At 34.1% G+C, this 26952-nt stretch overlaps 2 protein-coding genes across 2 annotated transcripts; both read right to left on the bottom strand.

Moving 5' to 3' along the window:
• Nucleotides 1-552: 552 nt before the first annotated feature.
• Nucleotides 553-3389, bottom strand: LOC136210647 (geraniol 8-hydroxylase-like). The gene is made up of 2 exons (XM_066002009.1): nt 2476-3389; nt 553-1253 (listed from the first exon to the last, which is right to left on the bottom strand). Exons 1-2 carry the CDS (start codon nt 3367-3369, stop codon nt 705-707), a joined length of 1443 nt encoding a protein of 480 aa, XP_065858081.1. The 5' UTR covers nt 3370-3389; the 3' UTR covers nt 553-704.
• An 11593-nt stretch (nt 3390-14982) lies between these two features.
• LOC136210646 (geraniol 8-hydroxylase-like) lies at nt 14983-19184 on the bottom strand. Its single transcript, XM_066002008.1, has 2 exons — nt 18249-19184; nt 14983-16613 (listed from the first exon to the last, which is right to left on the bottom strand). Exons 1-2 carry the CDS (start codon nt 19131-19133, stop codon nt 15993-15995), a joined length of 1506 nt encoding a protein of 501 aa, XP_065858080.1. The 5' UTR covers nt 19134-19184; the 3' UTR covers nt 14983-15992.
• Between the last annotated feature and the right edge of the window lie 7768 nt (nt 19185-26952).

Here is a 26952-nt window from a genome sequence, read left to right as displayed (position 1 = left end):
TTGCGGATGTGAATGGTGCTACAGAGTTGGGGCACTGTAGAATGAACGGTTATCAGACTTTCCTCTTACGAAAGCTTAGGGAGAAATATCCGGACATTGATTTCCAATATTGGAAGAATTTTTTCCTCTGGAAAACAATGAAAGTGTTGATATAGCCCCAATGGCGAAGAGTCCCCCCCCCCCCCCCCCCCCCCCACACACACACACAATTGAATGATATTAAATACGTTTTGACTATTGTTTATTATAATTTTGAACAATATTTAGTTTTTTAATCAAATGATGAATTTATTTTTATTAGGCTTTGTATGATATCTGATTAGGCAGTGGTCCGCTATCTATCGACATAGCTTTGCAAAGTGTTTTAAGCTTAATGTTAATCAAAATTGTCGAACTAACATGTAAGAAATAGAGGGATTTTAGAATGTACGAATTGAAAATTGCAATTCGAATCATTGTAGTATGTATAAGACCAACCTTTAATTATGATCTAAAGGATCACAAACCTACCATTAAAGATTAAGTGGAGAATGAGACCTCAAACATAAGAAATAAAGGAATCAATTGCTTACCAATTAGGTAAACCTTCATTGATTGCTTACATGATTTTGAAAGTGTAACATCAAAAGAAATATCTATTTGAGCTTCACCTTTTTTATTTGAAATTGATTAACAACAACACTTTTTGGAGAAATATTTTTAAGCTATTGGGTAGGGATTACACGTACGGGTCCAGATCCATATTCAGTCTTCCAACCAAAGATGTTGATAAGTGATCCCAACATAGGGTGCAACACTCTAGTCGCTAATGGCAATCCAGGGCAAATTCTTCGACCACCACCAAATGGGATAAGCTCAAAAGAACGACTCCAAACATCAATATCCGACTCCAAGAATCTCTCAGGCATAAATGAATTTGGATGTTTCCATGTGTTACCATCTCTTCCAATAGCCCATGCATTAACCATAATTTGAGCACCCTTTGGAATTATAAATCCACACATATCCACATCTGATTTGGCTTTGCGCGGAATCAATAATGGAACGGGTGGGTGCAATCTGAATGTTTCATTGACAACTGCTTGTAAGTATGGTAACCGAGATATGTCAGATTCGTCTACTACCCTCCTTTTCCCAATTGTTTGCTCAATCTCTGTCCGAAGTTTCAATAAAGTTTTAGGATTTCGGATTAGTTCAGTCATGGCAGATTCTAGTGTACTCGAAGTTGTTCCACTTCCTGCTACGAATAGAACCTGTTACAAGGTGTGAGACATAATATTAAAAATAAAACTATTTCTGAATTTCACATATTGGGTCTGTTTGGTTCAGCTGTTAGCTGTTTGCAGTTGTAATAAGCTCTTAGCTGTTTGTTATTAGTTGTTTAATTACTAGTGTTTGGTAAAATTATATTGAATTATTGCTGTTTGGATTTAAAAAGTCTAAAATTGACATATTTTGAATTAATAAACCGTGAAATTATAAAAGGAAAAATGTGAAAAAATGGTCATAAATTTGCTTTTGGCTGGCAACATTAGGGGTATAATTGCACAATTTTAGATGTTAAGGGTAAAATTGCTCCTAGCTACAAATGTTAGGAATATTTTTGCACTTTATCCTATTATAAAATAAAAAATGTGTTACACAAATTAATAAAAATAATCTATATAAAAAATAAAAAATTTATTGAACACAATAAAACCTTGTTTTTTTGGTAATCTATATATAATATAAAACAGTACGATTGAGCTGAGGTGTCACTTCCTCATTTTTTACTGATAAAAAATATAATATAATATATATTAATTTTAATTATATTATTATATTTATCTATAAAAAGATTATTTTATCCGTACTATATCTAAGAGTTCTACAGAATTTAAATTAATCCCTAAAATCTCTCTAATTCTCTGCATATCTATCTATATATAATATAAAACACTAACGATGAAGCTGAGATGTTACTTCCTCTTTTTTTATCGATAAAAAATATAATATAATATATAATATATTAATTTTAATTATATTATTATATTTATATATTATTTAAAGTAAATGTGAAAATAAAATAATTATATATAGCACCTTTATATCATTGACTGTAATTATTAGATTATATTTTTGTTAATATTTATATATTAAGATGAATTCGTGCATCATACAGACCAAAAACTAGTTATGTTGTAGAAATATAAATAATGTTAAAGAATAAATATATTTTTGTAGAAATAAGAGAATAATTTTATCAATAACATATAACTACAAACACCTGATTATGAAAAACTCTAAATACGAGTTTTTCGTGAAACGCTCCAGAATATTGTAGTTTCCAAAAAAAATACTAAACGATCCGGTTATATAAACCTAATTAAACCCTATATTTCCTCAGTTTGGAGTGAAACGCTAAAGGGTCATCCGAAAAGCGGAAACAAACAGCTATTAAACTTTGTAAAACCCAAAATTAAAGGAAAAACTTACCGTAAACAGATGCTTGATGGATTCTCGATCCAATATCTCGGAGGTGTTGGCTTCATCATTGAGATTTAGAAGAATGTCAAGAACATCATCGCCTGTGATATACCCCTTCTGCTTTCTTAACTCTATCCGTTCATCAATCATACCATCGAAAATCCCAAGTAATTTCCCAAAATGAATTGATGTCCGACGTCGTATTCCTTGCGGATCAATCTTTCTCAAAAAGGGGAAAAAATCGGATAGATTAGGCTTTCCAGCTTCATGCAAAATCGACTGAAAAGCCTCTTTAAATTCCCGTGCTCGATCGGAACTCGAATCGCTCAAATCCAGAGAAACTATAGAGCTTGACAACGTATTAAGCATTGTTCCGAAAGCTGCTTCACCAATACTTACAGCCTTACCTTCCCGGCAGCATTCTTGAATATCACCGATGAGTTGTTCGATTTTCTGGCGGCGGAGGTCTCGGTTGAGATCAAGTTTCTGAATGGCAAAGATGTAAGAGCTGCATATCTTTCTAAGATTTCTCCATTCTGCCCCTAACGGCAACCATTCCATGGATAGGTGGTGATCTTGGGCGCGGATAGCATCAGGGACAGTTCGGTCAGATAGATTTAGATCGTGCGTTTGAAGAGTTTCTTTAGCTAAAGTAGCAGAGGAAATTACTATTGTGGTAATTTGGCCGAGCTTCAAACTCATTATGGGGCCATGAATATTGGCGAGTTTGGCTAACGATTTGTGAGGTTCGTTACCGAGTTGGAGGAGATTTCCGATGATCGGAAGTGGAAATGGACCCGGTGGAAGCTTGCCGGAAGTTGATTTTTTAGTTGATATTGCAAAGAAATGAAGCGCCGAAATGAAAGTGAAAGCACAGAGGAAACAGATAATGAGGAGATCCATTATGCTAAAACTTTGATCATGAGGACATTATTAATAAAGGTGGTTGAATTATTGTCTTCACAAGATACCAAAATGTACAAATAATTGAGAATTTGGTATACAAAAATGGTATGGGCGGCCTTTTTGGTTCTTTACTGTGTATGGCGACGAAATGATGGCCCCAAAATGGCCTCGAAATGCTATTTTTAACAATAATTTCAAATCCTATCAATTAGTATTAGATTGTTAACATTAAATTTTTAATTGAATTGTTAAGAGAATATTAATAATGTAAAATATTTTAAAATATTAAAGACTTACAAAGTTACAATTATTTCAGCAAATGATGTGGGAAAACATATGTCAAAAGGTGTATGGGTTGAGAAGGTGAAACCTCCAATGATATAAACAATAATCAAATGACGGGATGTTTGTTAGAAGAGATATAAGAGGTGGGATAGGGATAAAAAAACACGAGATAAGTTATCTCGTGTTTGTTTGAGAGATAGAAGAGTGAGACGGATGAAGGATAAACTTCTTATCCCTCAAATCCTATACCCAGGAGGGGGGTGGTATAAGGAGGTGGGATAAGCTCCTGTGATTTTAATAGGATGAAAAATCCATCTTATCCCTCAAATTAATGTTATGTAGTTTAAATAAAGTTAAAATAGTAAAATGTATTATTTTATCCTCATCCCTATCCCACGTACCAAACATTGAATAATAACTCTCAACTATCATAATTTTATCACTATCACAACCTTTATCCATATCTCTATCCCAATAGAATACCAAATGTCCCGTGAGGGTTGGTGGTCGACATTTGCACACTGGTATCAAAGTTATTAGAGGTTTTTAAGAAATATCTTGATATTAGGAAGATTTTCCATATTCACAGGGATTTAAGTCATTATAAGAGACTCAATCTCTTTCCTCAAATGGTTTCTGTTTGGCGTGTTTAGGGGGTGAGATTGGTAGTTGGCATGTCAAATCCCAACGCAAGGGGATTACGTGCTCATTACTATTTATGAGAAAGTTGGGGTTAAATTGTTGGAGCGCTTCTGGTTGGCTCACATGGATAAGTGCGATTAGCTCTAATATCATATGTCCCCCGTTGAGTGAGTTGCGAATATTTTTTTTTTTTTGCTTCGACATCCTTTCAAAGTTTTGAGGAAACTGTACCAATGATTAAATTCATAAATATTACTTAGACATCTAATAAAGGTATTGTGGGTTATTGCATGAGGTGGTAGCGGACAATATGCACATACCACACGTCTGTTGTGTTTTAAGGTGCTGCAAGCCAAGCTGATATGTGTATTGAATATAGGATTTTGATCAAAAGTAAATGCTTCATATGTATGAAACATGTTTCTAACATTGCTAGGTTACGAAAGAAATGGGAAGGACTTTATAATGACTTTTAAATATAAGGTTTCTTCAAATGTCACACATATATGTAAGCATTATTATTACATGCACATACCCCTTGCTAGGGGTGGGCTCGGAGGACCCGGGCTCATCCGGCCGCCGGAACCACCATGGTTACGAGTAGTTTCGGCCCCTCCTAATATTATTCTATATAGATTCTATTAGGTTTTAGGTTCAATTCCCTCAATCTCAATTTATTTTAGAAAGTGTTTATTTATTTAAATTTTGTTTTTCAATAATTATAAAACTATGTTACCATTATTAATTTATTTATTTATTTTCATAACACTTTTGAACTCATTTTTATTATGTCTTTTCCATTAAAAAAATTAATTTTTTATTTTTGTTAAATATATCCCACTACGTGTTAGGCTTGTCCAAAATTCAAAATTTCAATATTTTGGACCTGTACTCCCTAAATCCAAATTTCTAATTCTTTTTTACATCTTAGGCCTCCTTAAATTACACTCATGGTCACTGAACTTTACCCATTTTCACATTATGGCCACTGAACTTTACACTTTTTAATACCGGTGGTCACTCAACGCCTCAAAATAACCGTTGACGGCTAAAAATAAAAAATCCAAAGCGTTAATAATATTCTAAGGGACTTTAATTCTTGAAATTTTTTGTTTTGAGGTCATTTAGGTGTTGTTTGGTTAGGAGAGAGAAAATGAATTTTTAGAGAGAGAAATCTCCAAAAAATGTGATTTTTGAAAATAAAAAATATTGTTTTATGGTAAATGTCATTCTGAACAACTTTAATTCTTGAATATTTTCATTTTGAGGTCGTTAACGGTCATTTTGAGAAGTTAGTTAAAATTGAGTGGCCACCGATGTTAAAAAGTGTAAAATTCAATGGCTATACTGAGAAGAAATGAAGTTCAATGGCCATAATGTGAAAATGGGGAAAGCTCAGTGGCCATGAGTGTAATTTACCCTTACAATTTATATTGTGAATTGTGTTTCGGAAATAAACTATTTTTAAATTTCAAGATATAGAGCAATTAGTTGAATTGTTCAAAATAACGAGAAATTAATAGAAAATGAACGTCAATTTTATTACTAATTAATAAATATTACATTTTATTTTACAGGAAGATAAAGAATATCAACTAAAAACTCAAAAAAAAAAAAACTATTCCTACAAAAAAAAAAAACTATTTATTTTCGGAATTTTCACGACCTAAAAATATACAACAACTGTAGTGTCCTATAGGGCCCACTCCCAATATTAGGCCCATTGGACCATGACCATTCTTACATGGGTCAAGGTCCAATCCAGAAAACTTTCAGAAATTAAGATCTCGGCCCAATCCAGAAGGGGCAAAACCCAGTTCAAATATGATAAGGGTCCAATTCAGAAGGTTGCAAATCCAGTCTACATTTGATAAGGGCCCAAATCTAGGATCAAAAGTTAAAGGGAAATTTACATGATGCTCTTAGCTGTGAATGTTAAGGGTAAAATTGTACCACTTTAAACGGTAAGTATAACATTACTCATATCTATAAATGTTAGAGGTATTTTTACACCTTATCCCTTATTCTTATGGGATACCGATGTTACTTTCGAGAGCCAGTACCCTTAGACATCATGTAAATATAGCTTACTTTTTAGCAGAACTCAGGTTGCTAAAGAAGTTAGATGTTAGTCGGTGGACAAGGCATTGAAAGATTAATCCGAGATTAATATTTTTTATTTTTTATTTGTTACTCACAAATTTATTATATAAATTTCATTAAAATATGTATTATATTATCTAAAAATAATAATATAAAATTATTTAATATAGAAAAACATGTACATTTGTAATATACATTTAAAAATGTGTAAAAATCAACATTTCAATAACAATATTATTGAAACAACTTAAAGGTAAATTATAATAAAGCAAAAAAATAAATTTACAATGAATTTGTTTTTTCATCGTAGTTTAGACGGTTAAAAATCGTTAAGCCCATAGAGACTAATTAGAGAAAATTGGGATGGATTCTCGATTTCGAAAGTCTAGACATTCTAAGCAACCTTGTTTTTAAACAGTGTGGCATAGAGAATCATATAATGTAGTTCAATACTATTTTAATGTTTTGAAACTCTTGGGTTCTAAAAGGAAGAATAGGCACCCGGTTCCAACCAACCGAGAAAAATCAGTAAAGCGGGTCCCGAAGAATAATCCTTACTTTCTAATTATTGAACACGTTTAAACTAGATTCGTGGATAATCACTTGCTTTCTAATTATTAAACGCATTTAAACTTCAATTAATGGTTTTCTTCTATTTTCTATGACGGTACACAATTATATATATCGACATTTGAATATAACACAAATTACTTGTGGACTAATCTAAGATATAGAAAATAGTTTTATTATAAATGTTGGTCCTCAAAATAAAATTTTGTTTTTTTTAAGTTTTATGTAAATAAAAAGCATGTAATATAATTTATAATAAGGTTAAATAATTTTGGTCCAAGCATTGTGTGAAACTCAAAACGGCCAAAAATGATCATGTGAAGGAGTCATACGATATGTGATTTACACCACACACCGTATGGTCTGATTTTCAGCAACTCTTTTCACACAGTTCAACACTTTAGAACATTCGGGACGTACCAACAAGCACTAATACGGATAATGGCTCACCACTCTAGTCTGGAGCTTCACTTACACATGTCTATAATTCCATCAACCGAAGTGGAGTAAAAAGAGGAGAAGTGGATTGGGTGAAAGTGGTGGATGAAATATGAGAGAAATTCAAGGGAAGTGGGTGAAAAGTGCAGCCAACAATCCATTCCAAAACACTACAAATAATATCTTAAGTCTTCATCTCAGACCCCAGACTCAATCCAAAAAGACACTCACACTACGTCAAATTCTTCCTAGAATTTTAGGCACTTTTCTTCATAATTCCTAGCTTCACTTTAGAGTTTCAATACCATTTTAACTTTCTTTCCATTCTCTAGCAATCCGATTTTAATTCATTTACTTTCAGTTGTTGAATCCCGGCTCCAAAGCTATTAATTATGTAGATCAAAGCTCGTTGAGATCAATTTTTGTGAAGTTTATAGTTTTTGTCCAATGTTTTTTCGTTCCTGTTTCAGATCATTTAAAGTTCATTCATGTCTTTGATTTTTATACAAACTCATTCTTGACTTCCTGAACTTAACTCCAGCCTTTCATTTCACTCGATTCTGTGTTCGTATGCCGTCATATGAGAATTCGGTGTGAGAATTAGACTTGTTTGAATCATTCTAATAGTTGTAGGACAGAAGTGGAATGTTGCCAGAAATTGAATTAAATTGAACAACATCTATTTGCAAGAAAATCGAATGAAAATGGAAGATTTCAAGTGAGAAAACGAAAGCTTTAAAAGACGGTTTTGGACGAAATAAAAACTGAGACTTATACCATAAACAGTAAAGTTGCATCAAACTAAAAACTAGAATCATCCAAGTCTCTTCTTCTGAAGTTAATCCCGTCTCTTCTTCTGAAGTTAATCTCGTCGCCGACGTACCCCCAATCTAGGGTTCCCTATTGCACTGCCATTGCATCCCGCTACTCTCCACCACCTCCCATCCTGTTTTCTCGCCGCAGCCAAAACCTAGCCGCCCATCAATCGCCCCTACCTAATCGCATTCGAAAACTTCCTGATCAGAAAATTTTCCGTCACGCATCAGAGGTTCTATTATCAGTTGACTTCGCAATAGATGGACAAAGGAAAAATCATAATCGAGGATTATGCTAAGCTCTGCATCAACGACGATAGCATCACCGGAATTACTTTGGGAGAGGAAGATTTTCATCCGGCAATTTCACAACCCTCTCTGTTCATTATCAGACAATTTCAGATTAACAAGGTAATACACTTTGACAGTATGTGTAATACCCTTGCATCAATTTGGAAACCCGTTAAGGGTGTGACAGCTATAGAATCAGGCGTTGAGGGTCGATTTCTATTCCAATTTTATCACGAACTAGATGTCCTCAGAGTTCTAGATGACGGCCCTTGGACCTTCAATCAGAATGTGCTAATTGTAAAACGATTGGGATTTCAAGAACAGGCAGCCACCTGCGAACTCCACCAACTGATTATGTGGGTCCAGATATCCAACCTCCCAGTGGGCTTTCAAACAGAGTCCGTATGCAAGTTATTAGGGGATTTCATCGGCACCTTCATATGTTCTGACCCCAAAAACTTTACAGGGCTGAGGAGAAACTACCTGAGAATCAAGGTGACTATCGATATCCGACTTCCGTTAACCAGAGGCCAGAAAATCAGACACAGTGATGGGGATTGGCTATGGATCAACTTTAAATACGAAAGACTCCCCAGTTTTTGTTTCTATTGTGGTATCATTGGTCATGCTGACAAGTTTTGCAGTGCTCTATTCGACAACCCCAACAACCCCATGGAAAGACAATATGGAAGCTTTCTGCGAACCTCAATACGACGCCCAGGGCAGAATATCGGAATACAATGGCTACGTAATCCTGAAGAAGACAAGGTAAGCAACCACCAAGAACCGTCGGAATCATTCATTAATCCTCACCAATCGATTTACATCTGAAACAACACCCCGAGATCAGAGTAACAAGGAAAACAGGGCAGCAAGGTCAAGGTGGTAGTGGTGGAACAACTAGAGCTCAAGATGGAAAGGGAACATGTCAGAACGATAACTCCAGATTCATCATCGACCCAAAATGTCCCAGGTTAGAGGAAAGCATCAATATGTTCAACGATATAACCAACCAGTCTATAAACGGATCTGCAGGGGGCTCTGTGACCTAGACCTGCGGACCGCAATGAGTCTCCTGAGTTGGAACTGTCGCGGTCTGGGCAACCAGCGGACAGTTAGTGTGTTGAAGGACCTCATCCAGGTCCACAAGCCCCTGATCATATTTCTAATGGAAGTAATGATCAACAGGAAAAAAGTCACCGATATCAGCAAGCGTCTTGGTTTTTCTGAATGCTTTGTAGTAGAAGGGCAAGGTCACGGGGGAGGACTAGCCCTGTTTTGGAAACCCCCTATCATCATCAATATTATTTCATCTTCTCATCAGTTTATTAACGGACTGGTCTCTATGCCCAATCTTCCGGCATGGCAAATCACCGGATTCTATGGGTGTCCTGAAAGGCATCGAAAAAGGGAATCGTGGGACTATCTTCGGTCCTTAGCAACATGTATTAACTTTGCTTGGTGCTGCATCGGGGACTTCAATGACCTTCTGAATCATTCTGAGAAAAGAGGCGGGCGGCCTCATCCAAACTGGTTGATCGACGGCTTCAGAGAGGTGGTCTCCGACTGTAATTTATCTCTGTTAGCTATGCAAGGTTTTCCATTTACATGGGAGGTCAGTAGAGGTTCGAGCAGGTGGATTCGGGAAAGGCTTGACCACGCCTTGGTAAACAATCTCTAGAGGACCTCCTTTAACAGTTCGATTCTGCGCAACATTATTACAGAGACATCCGATCACACAGTGCTGCTTCTTGAGCTCAAATTTTGGCAACAAACACCCCGCATCAAGAGATTTCGCTTTGAAAACTCATGGCGTCGTGAATCTGACTACTCATCGGTAATACAGAATGCATGGAATCTGCCGGCTTCTCCAACTGTGAGTGACAAACTTCAAAACTATACTAGGGCTCTTCAGCAATGGAGTTCACACCTGGACTGTAATTTCAAAAGCTCCATCACAGAAGCAAGAAGACAGATGAAACTTTACAGGAACAATACAGATACATTTGGCGCGAACCAGTTCCAAAAAGCATCTGAACACTACGTCAAACTACTTCAGCAATAAGAAGCTTTTTGGCGCCATCGTGCTAAACTTTTTTCGTTACAAGACGGGGACAGCAACACTCGGTACTTCCATGAGCACGCCTCAGAAAGGAAAAAACTCAACAGCTTCAGGGAACTTAAGAATTCACAGGGAATTTGGTGTGATTGGGAGTCTGGCCTAGATAATATATTGATAGACTACTTTACGGACATCTTTACTAGTCAAGGTAATGACGACAGTGACATCTTATCAACGGTCAGAAGCAGGTTTCAACCAGAACAAAATGAGTTTCTTATACAACCTTTTACAGAAGACGTTGTTAAAACCGCTTGCTTCTCTATGCACCCGGATAAGAGTCCGGGACCTGACGGACTAAATCCGGCCTTATATCAGCGCTTCTGGGCTATCATTGGGTCAGATATCAGCGCTTCTTGTCTTAGCATCCTTGATTCAGGCTCTTTACCCCCACGGCTGAATGAAACAATAATAGTGCTGATACCGAAAAAAGCAAGTGTTGAACTGGTAACCGACATCCGCCCAATTGCACTTTGCAACGTCCTATTCAAGATAATATAAAAAATGCTAGCAAACAGACTCAATCAGGTGCTCCTTTCTGTCATCTCAAATTGCCAAAGTGCATTTTTACCCGACCGCCTTATTACAAACAACATTATTGTGGCATATGAAGCGATACATAATCTCCGAGGGATGAGACAAGGTTCACGCGGAGTTGGGGCACTGAAATTAGACATGAGTAAAGCCTATGATCGAGTGGAGTGGGGATTTCTCAAGAATATGTTAATTACTCTCAACCTACATCCGACATGGGTAAAATGGATATTGATGTGCGTAACAACTGTCTCTTATCACATCTCACATGATGGTAAGGAGCTAGGTCCTATCATCCCATCCAGGGGACTCAGACAAGGTGACCCCCTATCACCTTTCCTCTTTCTGATATGTGCTGAAGGATTATCGTCGGCAATTTCTGCACAGGAACGGTCGGGCCACATCCATGGGATACGCATAGCCAGTAATGCACCTAGTGTTTCTCATCTCTTCTTCGCCGACGACTCTTTGTTCTTCTTCCGAGCTACTCTACAAGAGGCATGGGTAATCCAAAACTTCTTAGACAGCTATGCAAAAGCCTCGGGGCAACGCATCAACGTTCAAAAATCAGCAATCCTATTCAGTAAGAACACATGTGATAACAGTAAATCAGAAATATGTCAAGCCCTCCAAATAAGGGAAGTTGAGGATCTCGGAAGCTATCTCGGTGCCCCACTATCTGTTGGAAGGAGCAAGATGCGTACGTTTAATTTTATCAAAGATCGTATCTGGTCTCGGATAAATAACTGGAAAGAAAAGTTCCTATCTCGGGCCGATAAAGAAGTTCTGATAAAAGCCATCCTTCAAGCAATTCCTACCTTTGTCATGGGTATCTTTGAGATACCAATCTCGTTATGTGATGAATTACACAAATCACTCAACAGATTCTGGTGGTCAACAACAATGTCTAGCTCTGATTCAGGTATCCATTGGAGGAGATGGGAGGATTTATGCACACCAAAGTCTAAGGGTGGTCTTGGTTTCAGAAACCTCCGCCTCTTCAATCTAGCATTACTAGCGAAGCAGAGTTGGAGAATATTAACAAATCCGGAATCACTTGCCTCACAAGTACTAAAGGCCCGTTACTTCCCCAATGGTCAGTTCCTTCAAGCTACCGCAGGGCATAACCCCTCTTATATCTGGCGTAGTATATTGGCGGGTAGAGAAGTATTGAAGAAAGGGTTGATCAGGGAGATCGGAAACGGATGCTCAACACACATTTGGAGTAGCCCGTGGCTGCCAGACACCTCTTCTCCAACTCCAAGCAGCTCCTCCATCCAAATAGGTACCAATAACTTGGTTTGCAACCTTCTTGATTCTGACGGACGTTGGATAAAGGAACGAGTCGATCAAATTTTCAATGCACGTGATCGAGCTCTTATATATTCTATCCCTCGACGCAACCTGACGCTTGAGGATTCGTACTACTGGTCACCAGAGAGATCGGGTTCCTATTCTGTAAAAAGCGGCTATCATTAGGCCTCAAACACATTTGCGATGGCTCATTCTGATCCTCAATGGCAACACATTTGGAGCCTTCATGTCGCATCGAAGTTAAATTTTTTTATGGAGGATTGCAACCCGTTGTTTACCAACCTTAGCAAACCTAGCCAGCAGACACAACTCTCTCCCTAACATCTGCCCTTTTTGTCAGGTTTATAACGAAGACACCCTTCATGCTCTTATTCAGTGTACGAGAGCCTCGCAGGTATGGGCGCTCTACTTCAGGGACAACAAAATGCATAATATTAATAATTTCGAGCAGTGGTTTCAAATGATGATCAGAGCAGCAAACAACGAATTAACAGGTGAGATTACCTATATCCTATGGGGTATCTGGAGACACAGAAACGGCAAAGTATGGGACAACTCTACTGCATATCCTTCAACTATCTTGGGTAACGCCCTATCTGAAGTAATCGTGTGGAAAGAGGCAAGGAAGCTGAAACTCGGGACGATTTCATCCCCAAACCAGCAAAACTTGAAGTGGACAAGACCGCCGGAGGGCATCCTTCTCTGCAATGTGGATGCTGGTAATTTCCCAACTGCCGACTACAGCTCGTATGGGTTCCTGATCCGGGATACCTCGGGCCGGTGCATTTCAGCTAAGATGGGAGCAGTTCCTAGAAATCACAATCCGGAAATGGCGGAGGCGTTAGCTATAAAGGAAGCATTAAGTTGGATCAAGTCAAACAAACCTAGAACAAGGATTCAAATCCAATCAGACTGTTTAACAGCAGTAAATGCCATCCGGAACGGTCTATCGGGACCATCTTACTTAGTAGATGTTATTTTAGATTGCATTCTTCTATTAAGAGATATTGAGCTATGCTCACTCTCGTTCATAAATCGTTCAGCGAATTCGGTAGCTGATGCTATTGCAAAGGCGGTCAATTATGTGTCTGTTCAGGGTGAGTGGGATTGTCCACCACCTTTCCTAACCAACATTCTTTCATTTGATTTACAGTAATAAAGGTTAAGTATTTGATTCAAAAAAAAAAAAACTGAGACTTATAGTTTGGATATCAACAAATAGATTAGGATTGCTTAGGAATGGCAGCCGAAATATTTTTTGGAAAAAGACTGGTCAATACATTTGTTTGATGAAAATTATGATTTTAAGATCAATAATTGTCAAAACCTTGTTTCTGAATGTTTTGATCAAGTTGAATAAATGAATAAATTGCAAATAGGATTTAGAAAAGATTTACGAACAGAAAACATCACAAAAATGGAGTTTTGAGTGTTTTGGTTTGTGAGAAGGAGCTTGAAGTAAGGAAGGAGACAACAATTACAGATTCTTGAATGAACAGAGTTAATCTAAATTGATGATTGAGAAACATATACTGAGCTTAAACTAAGCAGTTGCGTTCACATAGACCCTGATTACCACATAAATTTGGTCATTCACCGTTAGATCTAGGCGGATTAAAATCCTAAGGTGGAGATTCAAAACATCATAAGGTTTATATTTAATCCGCCTAGATCTAATGGTGGATGATCAAATTTACGTGGTCATCAGGGTCCATGTGAACGCAACTATAAACTAAGAGGTTTGAATGATTGGATAACAATTATATCGACTAGAATTGAAGACAATTATCGGAAGGTATGAACCTAACTGAGCTTTTGAGCTGAATTTGAGAATTGAAAATTGAAGAATGTGAACTTGAACCTGGAATTGAAGGCTGTATGCACGAAATGGACGAGATAAGCAAAGATTTTGCTGAATTTATGTATTGATTGTTTGATTTGTTTGATTATTGATTTGGTTGATGGGGTTGATAGGAAGAACACAACCTCTATTTATAGCCAAGTTGGACACTCATTAGCCTAGCCTCTATTTTTTTTTACTTACGATACTCAATTCCATTACCTCAATTGACTTCTTTTGACAGATTTAGGATTAAAAAACATGAGCTTTTTGTTGAAGAAAATGGCACAAATATTCTTATGAAAATAGTTTCCACGAGTTGGATTTGGTGTTTTCTAGTCCAATTTCAATATTCATCCGTTTGGGCGTCATAAGCAAATCCTTGAATTTTTTGTCTCTCTAGTTTGAGAATACCTTGTTCTCATGCCAAAATTTCGTCATTTGATGCCAAAAAAAATCATCAAAGTTGGCTGCTCGAGTTTCATAAGAAATGACTAACTTTTCTTTTCCCACTTGTGTATTTTCTTTTTCTTTTACTCTTTTACTCTTTTTTTTGTTTTCTTATTTTTATTTCACCTTCATTTTATCAACAAATATAATTATAATCTATACTATTTATTTATATAAATAAAAAAATAACCTCCAATACAGGTATGTCCTTAACTTGATTAAAAAAACCAATTGATTCTTTGAACTTACAAAATGTCTTACAAATTTCATGAACTTGTTCAAAGTGACTTGGCTACCTAAATTTATTTAAGATGTCATATTAGGTCCTAAACTTACAATAATAATATATTATTCTGAACTTGCTTAAAATTACATACATTTTAATTTATCACATTCGTCTTTTGCTTTGTCACGTAAACTTAGGGTCCGTTTGTTTTACATGTTGTTTGATGTTTGATGTTTCCTGTTTGAAAATGTTGTTTTTCAAAAAAGCTGAGATTCATTACTTTTGCCTAATCAAACATCTAAAACTCTAATTTTCAAAGTGAAAAAGGCAAACATGAAGTCAGAAAGCAGCAACCAAACAACCCCTTAAGAAGCTAACCATACCATTTTTATAAGTTCATATGGCTATGGCTAATGAGACACCTTCTAAATTTAGAGCGTCAATCAAATTTTTAGTACAATTTCAAGGGCTCTTAATATATTAAGCCTTTGTATTAAGATCTGAGAGACTTTATACTAGTTCTGATTTTTGTGAATTGTCTAACTACGAAAGTGTCTATCAAAATTTTCCAATTTTCACTCGGGAATGCTTTCTTTAGAAAACTTCAGTCGCAAATTCGCTTCTAAGTTTTGGAAAGAAATTTGATTTCTAGTTCAGATTTGTTCACACTTTTAGAGGAATGTGGAGGTTTGGGACCTATATAAAACAAATGTAAGGACTCATTGGACATAGGATTTTTAAAAACATTATTGGTTATATGAGATTTCATAAATTTTATTGAAAGTCATTTTTGATTGTTTTGATAATAAAGACTTTTCTTTTCCGGTGCATGTAAGTACGAATCGGCTCAACCACTTAAATTCGTCACGTTATTTTTTTCAATAATTAATTAACTTTCATAAATCGACCTTAATTTTCTAAATTTATTTTTTATTTATTTTGTTCTTAATAGTTAAAAAAAAAAGAGGTACGTTCATAAACATATATGAATTTCTAAGTTACTGGATAAGGGATAGCTACGAGGGGATTGGCCTTCTCTAAGGTAAGGCCAAACTTATCATCCATATTTAAAATTTCTGTTTCAGATCCATCTTCAATCTTCCAATCAAACTTGTTAATAAGAGATCCCAAAATAACATGCAATATTCTTGTTGCTAATGGCAATCCAGGACAAATTCTCCGACCACCGCCAAACGGAATTAGCTCAAAACTTCGGCCTCGAACATCAATATCCAACTCCAAGAATCTCTCTGGAAAAAATGAGTTAGGATCTTTCCAAATGTTACCATCTCTACCAATAGCCCAAACATTAACCAAAATTTGGGCATCCTTTGGGATTATAAATCCATACATTTCTACATCCGATCTTGCTTTTCGAGGAAGTAATAAAGGAACCGATGGGTGCAATCTAAGTGTTTCTTTAACAACTGCTTGTAAGTATGGTAATTGAGCTATGTCTGGTTCATTTACTAATCTTCCTTTTCCAATTGTCTGCTCAAGCTCTGTCCGAGCTTTTAATAGAGTTGTAGGATTTCGGAGAAGTTCTGTCATTGCCCATTGTAATGTACTCGAAGTTGTATCAGCTCCAGGAACGAATAAAAGCTGTTGCAAATGATCATAGGTAGTTAATTCACAATCCACGATGAAAATAACAAGTTTTAGTGTGTATTATATATTAAACTATAATAAATTAGTATCAACATTTATAAATTTAGAAAATATTAGCATCAGGGACCTAAATGACATCTAACCAAATAACACCTAAATGACATCAAAACGAAAATTTTCAAGAATTAAAATTCCTTAAAATATTATTAACTCTTCGAATTTTTTATTTTGAGGCCGTCAACGATTGTTTTGAGGTGTTGAGTTACCACCGGTGTTAAAAAGTGTAAAGTTCGGTGGCCATACTATTAAGAATTGAAGTTCAGTGGCCAAAATGTTAAAATGGTAAAGTTCAGTGGCCATGAGTGTAATTTACCCCAACTAAATCAGATTATCAAACTTAATTATAAATATATCATTATTATAATCTTAATTATAAATATGTCATTATTTTCTATATATAACTAATAAAGTATGATTTACATCCTAATTTAAAAATTCTAAATTCCAATTCATATATCTTAAACCCTGGATAATATATTCTAGACCTCTAATTTATAAACTCTAGTTCTTAAAATAGATTAAAAATAGTGATTTTATTAGTTTGACATAATTCAAAATTATGATTTGATATAATGATAAATAGTTTTTAAATTGTAGATTTTCTGTGCAATTTTTCCTTTTAAAAAGGGTAAATTACACCCATGGACATTGACTTTATCATTTAACATTGTGACCGCTAAACTTTAATTCTTAACAGTATGGCCACCGAACTTTACACTTTTTAACACCGGTGGTCACTCAACACCTCAAAACGACCGTTGACAGTCTCAAAATAAAAAATTAGAAAAGTTAATGATATTCTAAGGAACTTTAATTCTTGAAAATTTTCGTTTTAAGGTTATTTAGATGTTGTTTGGTTAGGAGAGAGAATGTAAATTTTTAGAGAGAGAAAGCTCCAAAAATGTGATTTTGGAAAATAAAAAAAGTGACTTTATGGTAAATATCATTCTGAACAACTTTAATTCTTAAATATTTTTATTTTGAGGTCGCTAACGGCCATTTTGAGGAGTTAGTTAAAATTGAGTGGTCACCGATGTTAAAAAGTGTAAAGTTTAGTAGTTATACCGTTAAAAATTTAAATTCAGTGGCCATAGATGTAATTTACGCTTTTAAATATGACATTTGTGAAGTTGAAAAGCCGACTTGATCCAAATCCAAAAAGAAAATGAATCACTGTAGTACACTAAATGTAAATTGCTTGTACTTTCAATAAACCAAATTTATGTACCTTGTGCATTAATATATGTAATGTCATTGAGTCTACTAAATTTATTAGATTTTTATTTGTTTATAATTATACATATGTATATATAATTTATAAAAATAACTTTGAATCATCGGATCAGATCCCATTAAGTAATTCATACACTAATTATAATTTCGATTTATGTCCAATTTAGTTCTGATAATATTAGGAAACATCTAATTTAGTTTTTTTTTTTTAAAACACTATTCATTTTGAAATAATAGTTTTTTTTAATTAATTAAGCAAAGAGAACAAAAACTAACGGGGTTAAGCTATTAAAAATAAAGTAAAATTTATTTTGTAAAAAATAAAGTAACCAACAACTAACCAGGAAGTTTTATGGATTGTCGATCCAATACATCAGAACTATTGCCTTCATCGTTGAGGTTTAGAAGAATCTCTAACACGTCATTGCATCGGATATATTCTTCCTTCTTTCTTAACTCAATCCTCTCATCAATCATACTATCCAATATCCCAAGTAACTTCCCGAAAGAAACACTCGTACGACGCCGTATACCTTGTGGATCAATCTTTCTTAAAAACGGGAAATAATCTGAGAGATTAGGCTTTCCAGTTTCCTCCACAATGGACCTGAAAATCTCCTTGAACTCTCGTACTCTATCGGAACTCGAATCGGTCAGATCCAGAGAACATATAGAGCTCAACAACGTATTAAGCGTTGTTCTGAAAGCTACTTCGCCAATATTTACAGCCTTACTTTCCCGGCAGCATTCTTGAATATCACCGATGAGTTGTTCGAGTTTCTGGCGGCGGAGGTCTCTGTTGAGATCAAGTTTCTGATTAGCAAAGATGTAAGAATTGCATATCTTTCTAAGATTTCTCCATTCTGCCCCTATAGGCAGCCATTCCATGGATAGGTGGTGATCTTGGGCATGGGTAGCATCAGGGACAGTTCGGTCAGATAGATTTCGATCGTGCGTTTGAAGAGTTTCTTTAGCTAAAGTAGAAGAGGAAATTACTATTGTTGTGATTTGACCGAGTTTCAAACTCATTATGGGGCCATGAATACTGGCGAGTTTGGCTAGGGATTTGTGAGGTTTGGTACCAAGTTGGAGGAGATTTCCGATGACCGGAAGTGGAAATGGTCCAGGTGGAAGCCTGCTGGAAGTTGCTCTTGTTGATCTTGCAAAGAAATGAAGCGCCCAAACCAAAGTGAAAGAAGACAAAAGAAAGATGATGAGGAGCTGGAGATCCATTTCTCTGCTTTTCTTGGGTTGTTCTAATTTCTCCACTTGGTTATATAGTACACCAATTCTGCATTTTCACGTAGAATTGTAAAATTAATTAAATTAAAGAAACAATCAATAGCCTCTTACCTTTTTAATTGTACTTTTTTTTACACTAAAGTCGATTTTGATTTTCTACATTACAATTATTGAAAAAAACGTTAACAGTGGAGTTTGTGGCATAAATCTCCAATAGGCTCCTAGGTCTCCTCGAAGCAATAAGAGTTCTTGAGAGTATTTGATTACCTATTTTCTACCTCATGTTTATCTTCTACTTTAAAAGCCAGTTGAAAAATAGCTTTTTATAAAAATAGAAAATCTCTGCTTTTCCGAAAAGCAGCATTTTCTAAAGGCAAACAGTAAACTGTAACAGGAACCAACAAACAGGAACTAGCAAACAGTAAGTAGCTAAACGGACTTCATCTCTATTTTTTAGAAGTCAATTTCCGCTTTGATATCCTTATTATTTCATTTTTTTTATTAATGATATGGAATGAAACAACGGAATGGATTTAGATAGACAAGCTCAGACCTAATATTTCATATATTTAGTTAGCTCACATAATTACGAAGGGCTTTTCCAGAAATATAAGCATAGGAGAAGATTTCGAACTCCAAGTTACACTCTTAATCACTTATTGTGGAAATACAGCTTCCGGACCAATCAAGAAATGACACGTGTAACCAAACACAAACTCGAATGTCTATAAATAGCACAGAAATCAAGAAGGCAGGTACACAATTCTCTAAACTACAATATCACTATATTCCTCCTAAATTACAAATTCTTTATACTCATTTAGGCATCGAAGAGGGTTCGCCGGTCATCGGCCTCCTGTCTGACTGTTTTCTCTTTTTCAGATCATTGAAGTTGTTGATTAGCAGGTTAAAGGGTATTCCGACATCAATTAATAATTTATTATCAATCAATTTTTTTTTTCTCAGTATTAGTAAATATAACTACACAAATAATTTTAATTATAAAAAATTAAATAAGTAGTATGATGAATATTATTGGAGATAAGAAGCATTTTAATGTGTTAGAACATATCCAACAGCCTCTTAATTAGACTTTTAAGTTAAAATTTGAAGAGAAAGTTTAAACCAACTCCAACCGTCTCTTAGAGCATCTCCAATAGAAGGTGTCCAAAAGAACGTTAGCTGATGTGACATCAGGTTTGACAACTTTTAAAGGGTGTCTACTATTGGAGTGATTGTGGGTGCCAAGGAAAGTTGCCAATTTTTGGCAACCTCTTGGCAGCCTTGTTTCATTATTTTTTAATATAAAATCTGTGGTCCCTCTCCTAGAAATAATAAAATCTGGAGCCTTTCATTTTTAATATTTATAATAAAATAATAATTTATAGGATTATAATGGCAACTTTTCAAGCAACCTCTGTTGGAGCATTTTTTAAGTAAAAATTGCCAAAAGTGATGTGGATGAAAGAGATAATAAAATATTATATTTTGGGATTATGTGTTAAATTTTAACTCTTTTAGGCACCCTCTATTGGAGATGCTCTTAGTAGTCCTTTATAATCTCCTACTTATTTCATTTTTTTTATTAATAATTTATTATTAAGGAATCACTCTCATCTCATTATTGATAAATATAACAATACTTAATAATTTTAATTATAAAATAATAAATAATTATTGAATATGATAAGTATTGTTGGAGATGATATATATATATATATATATATATATATATATATATATATATATATATTAGTCACTCTTCAAATTATTAAGAATCAAATTTTATATTATTTTTAGATAGTGGATTAAGAGTCTCTTAAAGATGATCTTATATGGCGAAGAGTCAATTGTTTATTTTATTTTTAAAAAGTAGACTAACAGCCTCTTAAAAATAATTTTAAGTGGATAAAAGTGAATTGTTTATATTATTAGAGTCTCTTATATATACTCTTAACATAAGTATCATCTTCAATAATATTTTTCATGCTCACTCTTATTTATTTATTACTAAAATTATTATCTATTATTATATTTATTTACCAATAGGAAAATGAGTGAGACTTTTTAATAATAAATTATTCATAAAAAAATGAAATAAAGAGCAGGTTAGCGCCTCTTCGAGTTGTTTTTTTTGTCCCAAATTCCTCAAAATTTAATTTAAGAATCTAACAAATGAGTTTTTTTGGAAATGCTTTAATGTACTTACTCAATCAACTACAAGATATTTACGTTTTTTTTCTTTACACCAATTTTACATAAGGTGATATGTATAACTATTTTGATTGGTTGTGTTTATTAAAAGACTTTGATCCTAAGTAAGTATCTTGATTAATTGAATCAGCTTTTAAAGACTTTACAAGATATACAATTACAACTAATTTGTATTTGAATTAAAAAGAAATCTTAGACTAATTCAAAATAATAATCTCTTATCATTATGCACAACTAATTTATAGTAGGTGAACCCAATAACTTATCACATAACTATAGGAATCAAGTCTTAGAGAGAGGCTTCATGAAAATGCCACTGGTTTGATTAGTAATCAAAATATAGCATACTCGAAACTCCTTTCAAGCAACTTTATCTTGAACAAAGTGAAAGTCGATTTTCAAGGGCTTCGATTGATCATGAAAGATTGGAATAACGATAAGATAAGTAGCTCCTAATTTACCATACCACAAAATTGGTGGATTTGAGGAGTGGTAATCAATTTCTTGTAACAACATCTTGATCCAAATAACCTCAGAAGCAAAGGATGTAAGGGCTCGGTAGTCAGCCTCTGTTGTAGAATAGAAAATATTATTGTTTAAGCGACCTCCATGAAACCAAATTCGGACCATTGTAAACAGCAAATTGGACGTCGATTTAGGATCGTCAAGATCACCAGCATTCGTATACCAAAAAATATTGAGTGCACGATCTCGAAAAAGTATCAAACCCTTTGTAGGAGTCGAGTGAAGATTCTTAACATTTTTTACCACATTCTAATGATCAATTGTAGGATGATTCATGAACTGAACGACTCTACAAGTGCCTAATGCTAGATCGGGTTATCATTAAATGGTTCCCCACTATCAAGATATAAGTGAGTCTAGGAATAGATGCCTTTACGATCCGCCATTTTAACACGTTCAAGGAGATCCCAAATATATTTTTGCTGATTTAAATGAAGACTCGGTGAAGTCCAAGATGCTTTCAACCCAAGAAAGTAAGCCAAGCAGCCTAGATCATGAATAGCAAAACATTTTTGAAGCTATGGCACAAGGCAAGATATAGCACTCCTATACATGTTAGCGACTAGTATATCGTCAACATAGAAAAGACAAAACAACAGTACCCTTTCGACACTAAAACAATATAGTGAAGAATCTGTTTTGAAACAAACAAAACCAAGTTCAACTAGAGCAACAACTAAGCACTGATGCAACATTAGTGGTGCTTGTTTGAGACCATATACACTTTTCTTCGAACGACAAACATAAGTCGAGAGTTCAAGATGAACAAAACTATGAGGTTGTTGCATATAAATAACCTCATTAAGAATGCCATGTAAAAATATATTAGACACATGCCAAACATTCCACATTTTAGAAATACCAAGAGAAAGTAAAACCTGAATAGTCATAGGCCTGATAAGAAGGTTGTTTACTCAAACTCAAGACTAGGATGTTGATGAAACTCCTTACCAACCAAACTTTCCTTGTAACAATCAATAGTGCCATTAGAATTTAATTTAGTACGGAAAACCCACCTACACCTAACAATATTAGAAACATTGCTTGATGATACCAATTCTCAAGTACCATTGTCAATTAATATGTTGTACTCAGAAGGCATCATTACTTTCCACTGAGGTTGTTTCAAGGCTTGATTATAGCATGTCGGTGTGACAAGTGGAGTTGTAAATTTAACTCCCAAGGTTATACCTTTCCTATTTAGGTCCTAGTCACCATTCAACGCGTTTTGGTTGGTTTAGGGACTCATCAATGAGATTTGGCAGTTTTTTATGAATTTTATTTGGACAGGGTAACTGGTTGGGATAGTGAGGGAGATGTCTAAGTGTGTAGAAGGCTTTGTGATAAGATGGTAGTTTGGGACTACTGAGTTATTTTCGTGGCAATGGGGTAACACAAAAAGTCCATAATAAGTGGAATCGTTATAATGGTAATTGAGTATTATTTGAATTTGTTGTAGGAATTTTTCCTTGGGTACATAGGGAATGATATCACATGTTTCATTTGGTGGAATTGGTTCTGGATGGATTGTAGTATTTGGTAAGTGTGGTTCTGAAGGAGTCCTTTAATGATAGAAAGGTGACTGAGATTGGTGCACCAGACTAACTTTTTATTGATAAAGAGCGAGCCTCGCGAGATAATTTCAGATAGGGAAATTCTTGTCAGTTGAAAAGAACATGACGTGAGATGAAGACTTTATTCGTAAGTAAGTCAAAACACTGATATCCTTTATGAACCTTACTATACCTGAGAAAAACACATTTATGAGATTGTGGAATCAGTTTATGTGAATTGTAAAGCCCAATCTATGGAAAACATAAAGCAACCAAATGGATAAAACATATGATAATTCGAAGATGTTCCAAATAACCTTTCATATGGTGTACAAAAATCAATAGTTGGTGCAAAAAATGATTTATCACATAAATTACACATTCAAAGGCATAAGTCTGGAATAATGTAGGCATGTTAGCATGATGAAGAAAATAAAGAATTGTTTTAACAACTTCATAATGTTTATGTTATGTATTCCCATTTTGTTCGGGTGTTGCCATTGCTGGTCGAAAATTGCAGTGAGGAGAGCGAGAAAAAGTGTCGATGGTTATTAGACCTCTTTTAACTTTGATACCATAAAAAAAGTTTAGTCTCAACTGAATATCATGACTAATTGAATTACCTTTTCATAATATATAATTACAACTAATTGTATTTGAATTACAAACAAATCTTATACCAATTCCAAATAGTAATCTCTTGTTTATTATTTACAACTAATTCGGTACCTATCATTTATTACACCAGTAAAATTTCTCCACTTATTAGCTTGTTCTAATGGGAATTGGAAGATCCTATTATTCCAACTCTTCTACTCATTTTTTTACACATGTCACTCAAAACATTTTTAATTAATTATTTTTAAACCCTTCAAAAAAATAAGAGTAAATTACAAAACTACCTTAATTGATAAACTTATTTACATATTTAGATTTATTACACTACGCTCTTATCAAATTAGACACTTTTAAATTAGACTTTTCCTAAGTACCCTTAAGATATATAAAATGCATATGAAATTCAAGTTCATATATCTAATGAACAAATTGAACCAGCAAAATGAATATTAATTGAATCAGTTTTGTAATTTCAGAAAAACACAAAAAGGGTTCTCCATCTTGAGCTTTCGATGTTCTCTTCCACAATTACCACCAATTAAGCCGCTGATAATTTGCTAAGTTAGAAATTGCAGAAATGTTTTATAGATTTTCGTTTATAGTTATATGAAAATATATTTCAAATTGTGAAAAAAATAATTGTATACGTCTTTTGTTTTTTGAGTTTTTATTGATTAGCGAGTTAATGTGTAACGTAACGTCAATTATAATTAGTGTTTTTGAAAAATTAGACACGGCGCTAAATGTACTTGGACAAAAATCAGGAGCCGCGTTCTGGTTTTATATTCCTGATAAAATACACTGTATATTTATTTTTTTTGGTTACATACACTGTATATTTATTGAATTTGGATGTAGTAGGCTAAGGCTAGGGTAGGATGTGACTATAAATTTGAATATGTGGTTCATCTAAACCAAAACAAATGGAACAACTTAATAATAACGCACATGCACAGAGATGAAAAAGGTCAGACACATTTTATCTCACTTCAAGTCTATACCCAAAAAACCACGTTTCTGTTTTTAATGCCAATTCCAAGTACAAATAATAATTTTATCAATAATAATAATAATAATAATTGATTCAAAAAAAAAATAATAATAATAACAATAATAGCTTGATAATAATAAGGAATAAATCCTAAGCTATAGCCTAATATAAATATAAGATCTGTAAACAAAAAAAAATGACTATAAAAAGAAAAAATATCATAAAACGTACTATTAAAATAAAAAAAATGATAAATTTTATATTTTTTTAAATTCAAATTCATATAAATTTAGAATGTGAATGTTGATGGTTCTTACTGTAATCTTTTAAATCCCTGATCGGATTTCTTCGTAACAAGCTGCAAAAAATGAACTAATTTTTGTTGCAGGTACTGATGCGATTAAGAGTATGAAAATATCAATTACTGATGTTTGACGTTTTTCTATCTAGGCATGCTGGTGATTGGAATATTAATGCAGCAGACTTGGGAAGGTATTGGTCCTATTAGTAGAAAGCAAATTCAAAGGAAAGAAGACTCTCTCTTCTTTATTACTATTATTGAAAAAACTGAACTGAATACTACTGAATTTAATTGAACTTAACAATAATGATGATATTAGATTTTAAGTTAATTTTAATGATAATATTAGATATTAATAAGCTTAATAATAATAATAATAACAATAATAAATAAATATATTATTAAAGCTAAAATTAAATTGAATATCAAATAAAAGCCTATGAAATTAAATAAAAATGAGTCTAATTTAAACTAAAAATACATATCACATACAAACACAAATTTACATACAATTTAAAGCGCAACAGATTTGGCAATCACGGCTAGCGGATAATGAAATGCGAGCGGGGAATGAAGATAATGATGATGAAGAAGTTAACGAAGATGATTAAAAACAATTAAAATGTAGATGAGACTGTTAATTTTTTAGAGCATTGTAACGTAAACATATTGATATAATATTTATTTATTTCTCATAAAATTTACAAATAAGTTGTACCAAATAATTATAAGTATAATAAATAATGATAAATTACTTAATGATGAACTGAATTAAACTGATTGTTGCTGAACTAAACTGAACTGACTGATACTGAAATTAAGTAATAAAGAACTGGGACCAAGTCTAGTTGGATAGGGGAGGGATGCAATGTGCTGCTGATTTTGAAGGTGGAGTAAGATTATGGTGTTCGGAATTAATTGATGTTCGACGAAGATTAATTGAGCATGTAGCCAATTATTTATGGTTACCACATGTTCCTAATTCCTATAAGCTAAACTGTGATGCTGCATTTTTAAGTCAAACTTTTATTAGATCATTTGGTTTAGTTGTTGAGGATTGTAATGGTTTTGTATCTATTTCTAGTGGTGACCCAATCGGTACTACTTTATCTACCCTACATGTAGAGCTTTTATCGATTCTTTATTCGTTGCGTGGGGTACATGATTGTGGATATCATGTTTTGTTGATTACTTCTGATTCAGCTTCTGCTATTGAGTTAATTAAAGGTGATGTGGTGGTATCAAATTGGTTGAGGATCATTTTAGAAGACATTTATGAGATGGCCGGTCCTTTATTTCATCCAAGTTTGTGTATGAGAGACGTCAAGCAAATATTGTAGCTCATATGTTAGCTGTTTGGGCACGTTTTCTATTTCAAATGGAAATTTTCATTGAAAATTTCTCTAATTGTGTTCCAACTTGTATTCGAAATGACATTCGTTCACTTGCTTCGTAATATATGGTTTTGCTTATAAAAAAAATCCACATGAAAGCAGGTGCTAATTAATCGTTATCATTTAATTTCTTCTGGCTAATCGGATCTGGAAACCACGTCCTTTTTGAGACTCACATTTTAAAAAATAAAATCTAACATTTTATTTATTAGCA

This window comes from Euphorbia lathyris, chromosome 1 (genome assembly GCF_963576675.1).
Source record: "Euphorbia lathyris chromosome 1, ddEupLath1.1, whole genome shotgun sequence".
NCBI classification, from domain to species: domain Eukaryota; kingdom Viridiplantae; phylum Streptophyta; class Magnoliopsida; order Malpighiales; family Euphorbiaceae; genus Euphorbia; species Euphorbia lathyris.
Note: the sequence above shows the minus strand (reverse complement) of the source record. Positions and strands in the feature narration are given on the sequence as shown.